Below are 13,775 nucleotides of genomic sequence, written 5' to 3'. Positions count from 1 at the left end.
GGGTGCATAGCATACTGGTGGGAGTGGGGCACAAACGGATCCGAGAGTTTTGTAACTGATCAAAAATTGGTTCAATTGAACAAAAATTGGTTCACCGAAACCTGAGTTCTCAGATACTGACTTTTAAACGATTCGCCTACAATTCGACGATGAAACAATTTTCACCTAATACGGGGACTACATTTTTCCCATCTTTTAAATTTACGTCTTTAAAAAATAATAACTACAAGTTTGGAGATGCTTATAGAGACTGGCTACTGACCGATTTGGCGGGACAACGTAATAAACGGAACAATTGGAAGAATTTTAACAGTTATTTGTTCCTTATAAGCTATACTAATTTGATCCTCCTAAAACTTGGAAAAAATTTTGAAGACTAAAAAAAGTATTACTAGAGCAAAGGATATGCTCCTCTTCCTTTTGCGGCCCGTAAAATTCCATAAAACAATCCCCCCCCCCCTCCTCCTCCAATCCGATATCCCCCAGTATGATGTGCACCTATGCAGAACACGTGTAATTATATAGTAAATCTCTATAAATTAAAAAATATGACACGTGCGCATGCATGGGTGGTGCAAATAACATGCACCCAATCGATTTTGAAGTCTGGGACCCAAACGGAAAATATGCAAACGTTTCTGAGTTTTAATGAGAACCCTTTTCAGTTCCTTGCCATTCTGCTGGCAGTGGTAGCCTTTGAGGACTGGTACAGGGCAAAGATTGTGAATGCAGTTGATCTAGGCATCGACATCATTGCATACAACTTCTTCGGATATTTGTCCTTCCCCTCAAAGGGCAACAAGAACTTCCCATACCACGTCAGAACCAACCAGGTACTACATGAAAACTCCAGCTCTGAACTCTGAATTCTTTTCTCTACTTGGAAAACAATAAGAGTGTCCATCCACGTACTACGCCAGTAAATTTGGGTATGAGAGTGGGATAAGTGTGCCCACAAACAGCATTCATTTGACATAAACTACCACAAAATCTGAGTTGTTTAAACTTTGTTTCGAAAAGATTTCGATAAAGCTGTATTCCACAACCATGGCAAATAATGGTTCAACTAAATAGTCCCTAAATAATTAAGTGCATGGAAATGTCTTAACCAGTTATCTAAAATGTTCCACAGAACGATTAACTAACCAATCGCAACTTATATAGAAAGAGGGAGGGTACCCAAGAAAGAGGGGAGCGTGCCCCGCTTGAACAATTGAAATTAAGAGCCAAAAAGTTCTCAGCGACAATAACTCGAAATTTATCATCTAGATTGTGGTGAATGGGGAATCTCTAGACGGGGAGCCTGGGTCGGGGAACTACCCTCACATGGACACTCCGGTGGAATTCAAAGGAGGGGTGGAGAATTCCTTCACTTCTATATTCAATGTTGCAGCCTCCAACCAGGAGCAGCCCACTAATGTCATGAGGCAACTCCAATACAAGGACACCAATATTGATCAAGGTTTGATATGATATTCTTCAGAAAAATTATTGACGGTTTCAGAAAATATATTTGCTCGCTCTTATGCGCTATGGTACCAAAAAGCTACCCGGGGTGAGGTGGTGGAAACATCAACAGAAACTTAAATTCTTGGGGGGGGGGGGGTTGGTATTCTCCCAAACGATGAATTCATGGTCTGGACCATATTTTTTGTCGTCCTATTTCGAATCATGGTCGCATAATGTCGAATCATAAGACCTCATAATCGATTCATAACCCCTTTAATTCGAGTCCTTAATTCGAATATTTTGACTAATTCTGTTTCATAGTCCTGCTGGAAACAAAAAAATTTTTTATATTCTCTAAAATTTCAAGTGTGAGCGCTTAAATTTTCACTTCTCTTATAAATTTAAGAGAAAATTTTTAAAATTTAAAATTCTTATAAAATTTCACTTCTCATTTTATAAGAAAGATATTTTAGCATGCATAAAAATTTTGTCAGATCATAGTCGGTTGGTTTCGCACTGTCTTGATGATCGTATCGTAGTCGAGCATTCTACCACGGTCTCTCCAATCAGATCATGCTTGTCTTAAATTGCACATTTGCGGGCCATTTCGCACATATATGCACAATTTCGAATTATGACAACTTCTTGTCTGAGCATCCGATAGCTGCAATTTTTTGTCTGGAGCAGATGGTCTGATAAAAGTTTCGAATCGACGCACATTGGGATTATAGTCACGAAACTTCGAAGGCGAGACTGGGTCGAATTATTATCGCGTTTTATCGGATCATTTCGTGGCACATCGCGGTAATTCGAGAAAATTTGATTTATGGACAATTTTTCGCTTGACTCGTCTATTCGAGGCGAATTCGTCTCTGGATCATCGGGTTCGCATTTGCACCAACTCACCCCGTCACAATTAACAGTTCTAATTGTTTTTTTAGTAACACGTCATGAAGCCTATAGACATATTTTGAACAGCTTTTATAGGTTGATTAGAGAGTTCGAATGGCATCTGAGTCGATTGTCATAAAAATTCTCTATCGGTTTTCTTTCAATTGTTCCGAAACGGTTAATCGGCAATTATTGCTTCCAAATTTCGCATTTTGTAAATCAGTATCAGATCCTGACGTGCTGCCCATTATAGGACATCTGTTAAAGGTAGGAAGTTTTGGCGTTCGTGTACTTCATAGGAGCCATTTCTTTTTGAAAAATATGGCCCTGATAAAATCAAATTTTGAGAAGCTAATGAATTTAATTATCTCAAACTGAAACTTGTGTTTCCGATTTATCTAGATAAATTTCTTTGAAAAATTCTGAAATCTTGTCAATAGTTTTGTGTTTCAAAGTTTGGTCTCCTTATTGAAAATTGACGTTACTTCCAAAAAATGATAAAAGCTTTTGGACCGTACTAATTTCCTTGTTGTTTCTCTTTCAATTAGTTATATTTCTGTTCTCCAAAAACTCCCAAATTTTCCGCTCTTCCAAGAACTCTTACCGTATTTCGGAAGTTTCATCAATACAAGAGAAAATATATTGGATAGTAGTCTGTGCTGATTTGGCGGTTCACAGCGCACAAATTGTTTGCACTCGGTTTTCTGGAGAGTTAACCTTCAGCTATTTCCATCTAAAAATTCAGGTCTCACGGAGTGTTTTTATCAACCCAAAGAAACTCTACTAGCTTGAATTCAGCTGTGACTGAAGAAATTGCAGCTCTACTGATTGATTAGTTTGGTTTAATTGGAAATATGAGCTTGAATAAAAAACTCTGAAAATACACAGAGCTTGCGCAATTGTGCAAAAAGGGCTACTTTGATTGGCACGTAATGAAATATGACAACTTCATACGTTGATTCGTGTCTTATTCAGACAACGTTTCCGAACATCCTAAAACGAAAACAGGATACAAGGCCCAAAGTAATATGTGCGCTAAGGGCCTTAAATTTAACACATTGTTTCTAATAGTCTGTTGCTGCAAAAAAGTCTCAACTGCTACAAACTCAAGCATGCAAAACAGTCAACCCAATTCACTGTAGTAAAAAATATTTTTCCGTTGATATGTTCATGAAAAAAAATCGGTTCTCTAATTCGCAAAATTTGAATAAACAAAACTTCCAACAATCTTATCTCTAATGTTGAAAAACAAATTAAAATCCAAATGATTATCAGACAAGTAACGATTTGCTAGTTCACTGAATATCCACTTTCACAACAATCGCACTTAAGCTTCAGTTCCAGAAATCTTGCGCTGCTTGTCACTAAAATTAGTTCTGTATTCTGCCTCAAAGTTGGAAAGTAGCTCAAAATATTGTAATAGTTTTTTCAAAGTTCTGGAAATTAACAAAAGCAACAGCAGAGCAATTTTCTGAAAGCATTCTTATCGAACAGAACGTTTGATGGAATTTTCTCACGGTTTCATTTTGTTGCCAAAAAATCGTTAAATTTTTGGTATCTTTCTTTTGCAAAAGTCAGCATGTCGACCACTCTCTTGTTTAACAATTTAGCACCCAACTTAGTGTTGAGTTATAGTTTTGTTCTTAAGTTCTTTACTTCTGACGATCAAACTGCCATACTTATATTCTACCTTTTGAAATAACCGAGTAATATCTGGCTATCGAAACACAAAACTGCAAAGGGTATTCCCATGCAAAACTACTGATCGTTGTTAGAGCATGCACCTTTTCTCGGATTTAAACCTTAAATGAAATTTGAATTTTCATCAGCTGAATCTTGTTCACACACATACGTTGTTTCATGTGGACTCTGAACGGATACTTGCTTCAAAAATGTTATGCATGTTTTTACTTCGATGATGTCAAATAATTAGCGGCGAGTTTTCAGGAAGTGCAGTTTTATTCTGATCTCGCACAAATATTGGTAGCAAAATATGTTTACTTTTTAGACTACCATAAAGTTTCACAACATAGCTGCTTCGAATTTCTCCAACAACCAAACTAAATTGCGATCCATCTAGCTTATAAAACAGTTTGCCACAAAATTAGAATAGATATCGTTGTTTACGTAATTTAAGTACTTTACAAAATAAATTTTGATATATTATTTCAAGTGATTACATCACAACGCCTCATCTTCTTCTGATTGGATAGCTGTGGTCATTATTAGATCCTCTCCCACCTTTTCATCTTTGCAGAAGTTGGAAATCACCAGTTTATCCCCCTCTCTTCTCCGTTTGATTATAAACTCTGGGTAGTCATGGCCTATGACTTTTTGGATTGTAGTCATTTCACCTAAAATCAATTCAAAAACTGAATTACTACGGTAGAAAGAATAGAGATTACATTTACTTCAAGTCTCCAAGTTGAATCCTAGATACAGCTTCCAATTGAATCTCTTCTTCGGGTTTTTGGTCTTCTTCGGGTAAAAATGGGGACGAGATTGAAACATTTTCCACCGTTGAAAATTAGGGATAAGAGCGTAAAAGTGTGCATCTTGCAAATTCCAGTTTGCAAGTTCGCCGTTATTTCACTTCTTGAAGTACTAAAATATTAGTGCTCAATTCCCAAGTCTCACAAGTTGAGATATTGTCTCTATTTCTGTACTAGCTCTTTGCATGTTAAGTGATTCAGCAATCATTTCCTTTTCCTCTTCCCTCGAAACATACAAGGTCAGCTAACTCCGAAACAACATCAGCCACATACATCCGGGAGGTTTCTCATACTGCTAACTGACCTGTAGCTTCATCGTATGAGCTGACAGTTTCCACTTGTTTCCCATCTTCTCTCGTGTTGATACATGGAGTCCCGTCCAGTCTAGTCTCAGTTAGGTTCCTCAAGTAGGGCTCCCGCCTCAGTATGATGAAATAGTGGCCTGGTTTCTGCACTGAGGGCTTCATTCGCCACACGATCAAACTTCCTCCCTAAAATTGAACATTCACTAATTTGTTTAAACCTGATACAACAGTATTGATACTTTTGCTTCATTTCACATTTCTAAACCTAATATGGTTGCTTTTCTGTATCTGCGTAGATCTAAATGAAGAACCTTAATCATGCTTCATTTCTTATGTCGCTGACAACTTATTGTCGCAAATCTGTTGTTCTTTCTAGACAAACTATTCAAGCTCGTATTTACAAAGGGGGAGCTGTATTGTAGACGCGGGATTTTATCTTTTGTTTTGAAGAGAATAGAACAACAGTAAATTTTCTTTGCAAATTAATTAGTACTATCCTCAACACTGGCCCTATATCAGATTGCTGACTGTTGTTCCTATTCTGCAATCACAAAGAGGATTGAATTTACCTGGAATCCCATCTTTTCCTGGATCTTGGTGTCCACTCCGACCAGTGCTGCCATTCGCTGTCTTGTTTGTAGCTCCTCAGGGGTTCCTGGTCTCGCGGGTGTCCAAGCGTGACAAAATTTTTCCTCAAAAGTACCCGAAGACATTCCGATATCGAGTAATAGATATGATAATTAAACCTCAGTCAGATTTTACAGAAAAATAGCTTCGATTTTGTGCTAGGAGTTAAGAACAATGTTCCCTTGCAACGTTTTATCAGAACTCTAGCAGACTTTTGTGTCAATTTATTGGTAAGTGAACAAATAAGTTTGGTCGTTCAGAATGCAAAATATAAATGGCAATAAAAACTTACAAAACAAATTTAAATCTAAACTTATCGTTGGTTGAGAGACAAAGCGTAACCGAATATTGCAACGTGTCTTCAAGGTTTCGCTTTATTGCGTGTTTCTGAAGTCAACGAGAATGGTTTATACATGGACTATCTAAATGCAAGCTTTCATTTGTTCAGTGATTAATCATGGCATTGAATTCTCGAAATCTAGTTCAACGTATGTGATGTAATACTAGCCATCTATTACTTGTGTGACAAATAGAAGGGATGATGTCAAATAGATGCTAGGACCAATAAGAGACCGATAGGTCAAGAGGAGAACAGCAAAAAATAACACAAAGTAATATAACTACCAATCACAGATTACCCAGTTCATCCGTTGCAGAAAATCAAAACACGTAGGCTCATGACTAACATAGTTCTTAGTCGGTGTTTGCCCAAAACAAGGAGTACATTACCTCTAGCATTAATATTCTTATATAAATTCGTTTAAAAGGCATTACACAGCTCTTCTACATTGCAGGCAAGGTTTTTCCGTTGATTCAACGGCTTACTTCAAAAACGAAAATTCTTTCCCGGGTTGAGAAATTTTCCGAAAATTATGTAAGAAATGCGCTGATTTTTCAAAAGTTTAGCGCAAAAACCTTTCATAATAATGCGCTGAAATGTGCTGAAATGTACAGCGCAAAATTTTCGGGGCAATTCGGACAAAGTTTCAGTTTCAGTGCTTTTCAGCATATTTCAGGATGTGATATCTCTGACTGTAGAGATACAATTTTGTGTCACTAATCCACTTAGATTTAGGTGAATGGATTCGAGGCGCGAATCCAACTTTTACTGAATTAGTGGATTACCACTTTTAGAATTAGTAGCAATCGTGTTGCGAATGCAGACCAAATTACTGAGAGTGGATTTCCTTCTCAAATCCAATAGGACTTTGACTAATGCAAAACAGACTAGATTGAATGCAACTCAATTCAGTAACAAGATTCAAGAGAATGAATAATAATCAAAAGTGGGCGATGTGAACAATATGAAATATTGACCTTTTAGTCGGCGGTAAAATACTTGTATAATGAAATGATGACTTTTAGTCTGACAAGGACAAGAATAAATTATTTAGTACAACTTATTGAATATGAACTAAAATAAAGTACAACCGTACCACATATCCTGGGCTGAGCAAAATTTGAATCTTCACAGTGAAAAATTTATGATAATATTAACATATGTACTGGTTAGTATAAATAATAAAGATTATGAGCAACAACAGACAAGTGGATGATGAACATTGGAAAAGTGGCTCGAATGTTGAAATAAATTAGAACAATGTAAACGGTTAAACATTTCCCGTAAAATGTATGCGTGCAACTTAAATTAAAGCACATTCGCGATTCGAATCCAGCAAAAGTATAATATCGAAGATATGGCTATATTAGCAACATCAAATTTAACAAAGAATATCCAACACGAACACAAATTTAAGGTAAACACTATACATAAAATGAGTGGAAAAGTAATACCATTCCACATTTAACTCAACAATTACAAGATTGAAATTTAGACAATTGAACAAATAATGATGCAGTTTAATTAGTTTTGATTTAAATTTGATTTTCGGCATCAAAGACGCTCATACTTATCTCCCGTGCATAATCGTCATAATCATAATCCACGGGTGACCATGTTCCCACTGGAGGGGGTGCAAGGGGGCTCACCACTTGCAATTCATAGTCCGTATCAGGAACGGGAGGCTGTGCTGCTTCTTCTTGTATAATAGTTTCTATTACAGGATTCGCGGATCTTTGTTTTTTAGATACGGGAGCAGCTGAATCGTCACTCAAGGAACACACCGAACTTTCGAATCCGTAATAGTCAGGCGCGCGGCGATTACGTTTAGTATGTGAATTTGATGGAGAGGCAACTGATGATGTTGCAGAGGAGGCAGCAACTGATGATGCATTAGAGGTGTTCAGTGTGGTAGATGTAGTTCGGGAGCGGTTGCCTCCTGCTTGTGGTTTTCGGGGTTTTCTAGACGCCATCGCTTTCGAGATGTTGCTGTTTGCAGACGAGACTCCCGATGCTGCATCAGACTGATTGGGTCGATGACGGATTTTAATTTCTCCGCGAAATTTTTTCTTCAACTCTTTGGTGTGTTGCGCGATCTTTTCCTCGGTCGTTTTTTCATACGGCAAAGGTCGACGTTTTGCATACTCCCATAAACCAGTATTGCGTTCGGCACGAGTGCCGAACTTAGCAATATCGCTATTGCGTACACTGACCTCCGGTACTCCTGGCTCCCTAATGACTGTAGTTGTGTTGGAAGTACGGACCACTGTACTGCCGGGGGCCAGAAATTCCCAGAGTCCGCGAAGGTCTCGTTTCGGGCGCTTCGTTACCTTCCCGGCCCACTTTAGGTCAAGTGATTGCTCTGTCCGCGGGATTGGGTTGTTCAATTTTGGGTGCAGAATGAAGCGGGAGACAGACTTTTTGTGATCGCCATTGTAGCGACGACCCGCGTCTACCTGAGCCCTCTGCACGGCCTCGTCAATCAAAATGTCACTGCGATCACCCGTTACCCATCCATTTTCGTCTAAGTAGTCTTCAACCGGGACAATATTAGCGTCGACACGGGTGATGAGATCTGGAAAATCAAAAGAGATCTGCCTCTTGATTGGACATTGATTTTGATCAATATTAGCAACTTGTTTCAATTGTATAACAGAAAGGCCTAGCTTTGGAAATATATCTCGTCCAATGATGGGTCGGTGACCATCTTCCACAACAGTTATATCAATGCCCGTGGCTATCCAGTCATTACACTTTATTGATGTGTTGATTACACCTACAATCTTGATTATAACATTTGAAAAGTTTTTCAAATCATGTATTTCTGGTGACTCCACCCAATAGCTTTCGTTGCAATCTGACACCACTGTGTCCGCCAGACTTTTGTTGACAATAGTGCATACGCTGCCCGAATCCACCAATGCTTTTGTGTATGTATTTCCAACACAAATGTCTAAATTTACAGGTTCTACCTCACGTGTGTCGTTTTTGATGGAAATAGCAGCTACACAGTTATCGTTATAGTCGTCGTAATCAGAATCATAATTGGCGTCGTAAATACTTTTCTGTTGTAGAAGTTTGCTGATATTGTTAACTTGTTCTGCCGCCGTTGTTGAGGTACCTACTATAGCCGCCTCAGAAATCGAGTCATCTACATAGTTTACTCTAGGTTTCGGTTTACTAGGTTGTTTTGGTTTGCGACAAACTTTTGCAAAGTGATTAGCGATTCCACAATTTTTACAAGATTTTCCACGTGCAGGGCAATTTTGTCTATGGGAGGGAGTCCAGCCATAGCCACAATTTGGGCAAATCGTAGGTTTGACAAATTGATTTGTCGGTGCTCGGGTTCTATTCCACGATCCTTGGACACTATTTATTGATTGACTTGAAATTTCATTTGAAGTGTTGGGAATGGAAGTTCCAGAAATTTTCAATTGGTTTTGTATTCCCATTTCAATGTTCATTGCCACCTCTAGAGCTTCTTTAGCCGTCCGTGTCTCTTTGAGTAGTTCCCGTTGAATTTCACCATCTTGCATATTAGCAATAAAGGCATCTCGGATGATCGATTCTTCGTGACTTCCCAAATCGCAGTTTAGAGACAACTCTCTAAGGCTTCCGTAGAACTTTTCCGCAGGTTCTCCTTTCATTTGTTTCCGAGTGAGAAACGTGTACCGATCAAATGTGATATTTCTTTGCTTCGTGAACACACCATCAAGGCAACCCCAAAGGATTTTTGTTGTCACTCTATCTATCTGGATATTCGGTTCTTGTGAACCGAATATTTGTCTGCCTTCTATTCCCAAGCTGAGGTATATTAGAGAGACTGCTTTACTATCGCAGTACTTCCAAGGTTTTTCTCCACATAGTATGCCAACAAGTTCTATTTTTTGACATCTATTGAGCCACGAATTTTTTAGTTGCTCGTTTCTAGTACGTCGGTCTCGTTCACTTTGAGCTGTGCTATTTTCGACATCAGCTTCGTAAATGGGTTCTGGAGGTAGAGTGACTTTGTCCGGAGGATCGTCAAGGAGAGTGTCAATTGATATTCTTTCTTTAGCCATGATAGCCAGTTTTAACATAATCGGCCATCTCTCCCATCGCAATGGAGGTTCAAGTGTTGGTTTGTCCCAAAAGGGTTCGACTCCCAAGAGTGCACGTTCTTTAGTTGCTGACTGCGCCATGTGATATCTCTGACTGTAGAGATACAATTTTGTGTCACTAATCCACTTAGATTTAGGTGAATGGATTCGAGGCGCGAATCCAACTTTTAATGAGTTTGTGGATTACCACTTTTAGAATTAGTAGCAACCGTGTTGCGAATGCAGACCAAATTACTGAGAGTGAATTTGCTTCTCAAATCCAATAGGACTTTGACTAATGCAAAACAGACTAGATTGAATGCAACTTAATTCAGTAACAAGATTCAAGAGAATGAAAAATAATCAAAAGTGGGCGATGTGAACAATATGAAATATTGACTTTTTAGTCGGCGGTAAAATACTTGTATAATGAAATGATGACTTTTAGTCTGACAAGGACAAGAATAAATTATTTAGTACAACTTAATGAATATGAACTAAAATAAGGTACAACCGTACCACACAGGACAATATGCAGTGAGGTTTTTGCGCTAAACTTGTTGAAAAATCAGTGCATATTAGCGCATTTCTTACATAATTTTCGACAAATTCTCAAAATTTATCCGACTAATTAGCAGATCTAATTTCAGAGAAACTGAGTGGCCTACTTACAGGGAAAATACAGATAGAAGTTGCCCAGGTTCCTGCATGCAGCAGATAGTTAAGTTCCACTTGAAATCTGTTCAACGTGATCATTACGTTGATGGTTACAGGATGCAAATTTTTACTTGAACTGATGGAGGCAAGATCACAATGAACAGAAAAGAATCCACCAATATTATGTTGAAAAAAATTGACTCCAAAACAGGCAGTTTATTATGTAAAATTGCATTCTGTGGGTTTAATTTTGTCAACGACTGTACCTACAAAAATAGCCGCGAAAGCTTCGAAACCCTGCAGTCAAAATGATAGCAAAGCAAAGATCTATAAAGAGTTCTTTCTTTTTATTAACTGCTGAGATGTTAATTTTCGATTAGGAATCTGCATAAGTTATTGCTGACTCCATTAGTTGCGCTAAAATAACCTCCAGTTAAAGTGACAAACACTCCGTACACCTTATCTTCTTGATTTAAAGTAAAGATTTGGCAAATAACAGTCTTAATAGTTGCCAATTGGAATAAATGATAAGGTTGTTTACTACTTATTAACAAGAGATTTCCAGATTACAATGAATTGCTAGGTTGCACACGTGGGTAAAACATAAAACCCGCAAATTTTACAAATCAAAACAAATCAGAGTCATCAATCAATCAAAACAAATTAAGGAAATCAAGCTTGTGCTTGAACACTCCGGGCCGCGTGCATGAGGGTAAAACTGAATACTCTTGTTGTATTTTACAACTTAAGATTTCGACAATCAAGTTTACATGATTCTTTTGCTGATATGTAATTTCAACATTGTTTTGTAATGTCGAAGCCGTTAAGATGCTCTGTTGTCATAATTGAGGGCATTTTTTGTTTTCTGTGTGTGTATGTGTAAATTTGTTGTACACTCTTCTGGGGCGACACATATACACCGGCTATAAGTAGGTGAAAATTGATCATACGTTTGCATCGACGTTTTAATTTGATGTGTGGTGGTTGGAATATTGTGTTGTTGAATGACAAGGATATGTGAAAGTAGTTATTAGGCTTCATGGGGGCTGTGAAAGTTGAAGTTTAATCGAAGATCGTTGGCAGTATATCCTGTAAACTCTGTTGATGTGAAGGTGTATACTCCGTCGATCTGAAGGCTGTTGACAAAATTATGTGGGTTGGATTCCGGAGACGTTAGCTTTTGTCGAACTCACAAATAAGGGCAAAATATAACGAAAACTTGATGATGACTGTTGTCGGTGAGGGCAAAGAAACACTTTAAGCTGGATTTCGCGTAGTTTTAGGGAAGTTAAGGACTTGGGGAAGTTAAAATTCGCTTTTCGTTTTGTATTTTCACAGCGTTGTTACTTCTTCATGATTGTTTGAGCTCGATTGTTTGAGCTTGTGTGAATTGAATATTTGATACGCTGACTTTGGACACAATGATTATGGAAATTTAAAACCAATACGTCGTTTGAAATTTAAAGTTTAATGGTTTCAAGTATTGTGTAAAATTTCAGCTAATTTGACTGCTGGTCTGTTCAGCACTCCAGTTGATGTCTTTATTTCGAAGGATCGTGCTCGTCCGTCCAATCCATTATGGCATTTCGCAATTCGACCCATTGGCCAAATACCTCTCGGAGTGAACACATGCAAGAGCCAGACTAAATCGCCTTCTTTCAATTGTTCTGATTCTGTTCTCCACTTTGGTCGGCTGATAAGATCTGATGTGTACTCTTTTTGCAAACGTTTCCAAAAATGATCCAGTAATGTTTGTGTGTAAGAGAACTCCTTTTTACTAAATGTTCGGCTGGTTGATGTCAACGGTGCTAAGGGGCTGCAAGGGCGTCTTAATAAAAAATGATTAGGGGTTAGTGCTTCTTCATCGTTTGTGTCTGAAGAGACATATGTAATTGGTCTGGAGTTGAGAAGTCCTTCAGTCTCGGCTACAATTGTCTGAAAAATTTCGGCTTTCAATTGTTGGCTGCCTAAAATTATGAGCAAAGTGCGTTTAGCAGACTGAATTAGCCTTTCCCATATCCCGCCGAAGTGAGGGGCTAGAGGTGAATTCAGTTTCCATGTAATATTTTGCTGCTGTAGCTGGGACTTGATGTAGTCGTTGTCCACATTGATTTTGCTCAGATCCAACATTTTTTTCGCTGATGTGAAGTTCGATCCATTGTCAGAGATGATTAACTCGGGATATCCTCGTCGCGAAACAAACCTTCTAATGGCTAGTAGACAACTATCTGTGTCCAATGTCTGACAAACCTCCAGATGAACAGCTCTAGTTACAAGACAGGTGAAAAGACATACGTATTGTTTTTCCAATTTGCGATTTGTGTGCTCAATGAAAAAGGGTCCGAAAAAATCTAACCCAACATTTAGAAAAGGATATTGTTTTCTTGCTTCTGCGAATCGGAAACTGGGTAGGTCGGCCATGAGGGGGGTGATATTTTGTGCTCTTCATCGTCGGCAAATGAAGCATGTTTTACTTAGTTGTTTCAAAAATCGTCTAAGACCTATAATGATGAAATCTTGTTGCAGGTGTGCTCGGACAAACTCTGTTCTAAGATGTCTACAGTCGTTGTGGGCTTGCTCAATTATTAATTTGGTAATATTATCCTTACTGTCAAGAATAATTGGATGTTTCTGGCTGTAGGGTATTTTAGCGTGCTTTAGTCTGCCTCTTGCTCGTATTAAACCATCTTTGTCCAGGAAGGGAGTGAACTGTAATAACTTGTCTTTTTTGTCTAGTTCATTTTCCCGTTCAAGGTTTCTTATGCTTTCAGAAAAAGTTTTATGCTGTGATTGTCTCAATAGATGGTGTCGTGCGTCTTCATAACTGTTTGTGACTGGTCGTTTTCGAAAGATATTGACTGCTTTCATTACTGTTTCGGTCCGTCGCATAAGTTTATTCCAACTAGAGAAATCATTAGTGTCAATAACTGTGTTT

The 13,775-nt window shown here is 38.2% G+C and overlaps 2 protein-coding genes across 3 annotated transcripts in view; one reads left to right on the top strand and one right to left on the bottom strand.

Annotated features, from left to right (window-relative positions):
* LOC142341556 (transmembrane protein 145-like) overlaps positions 1 to 13,775 on the top strand; it is a 56,146-nt gene that overhangs the window by 29,119 nt on the left and 13,252 nt on the right. For both annotated transcript variants that reach the window (XM_075392582.1, XM_075392581.1), the window contains exons 3-4: positions 666 to 833; positions 1,270 to 1,462. In XM_075392582.1, the coding sequence (XP_075248697.1) occupies positions 666 to 833; positions 1,270 to 1,462 (361 nt within the window). The remainder of the gene's footprint in view (positions 1 to 665; positions 834 to 1,269; positions 1,463 to 13,775) is intronic.
* Positions 4,433 to 6,166, bottom strand: LOC142340848 (uncharacterized). Its single transcript, XM_075391589.1, has 3 exons — positions 5,707 to 6,166; positions 5,137 to 5,323; positions 4,433 to 4,694 (listed from the first exon to the last, which is right to left on the bottom strand). The coding sequence occupies exons 1-3, from the start codon at positions 5,848 to 5,850 to the stop codon at positions 4,522 to 4,524; spliced, it is 504 nt and encodes a 167-aa protein (XP_075247704.1). The 5' UTR covers positions 5,851 to 6,166; the 3' UTR covers positions 4,433 to 4,521.

The sequence above is a fragment of the Convolutriloba macropyga genome, chromosome 6 (genome assembly GCF_964194025.1).
Source record: "Convolutriloba macropyga chromosome 6, txConMacr16.3, whole genome shotgun sequence".
Lineage (NCBI taxonomy): Eukaryota > Metazoa > Xenacoelomorpha > Acoela > Convolutidae > Convolutriloba > Convolutriloba macropyga.
This window is presented reverse-complemented; position numbering and strand designations above follow the sequence as displayed.

Bases quoted from the DNA above. Each gene is read 5' to 3' on its own strand.
- LOC142340848 (XM_075391589.1), bottom strand. From the start codon at position 5,850: ATGTCTTCGGGTACTTTTGAGGAAAAATTTTGTCACGCTTGGACACCC. The intron at 5,324-5,706 runs GTAAATTCAATC...GTTCAATTTTAG, and splicing joins AGGAAAAGATGGGATTCCAG to GGAGGAAGTTTGATCGTGTG. The intron at 4,695-5,136 runs GTCAGTTAGCAG...AATTGATTTTAG, and splicing joins CTCATACGATGAAGCTACAG to GTGAAATGACTACAATCCAA.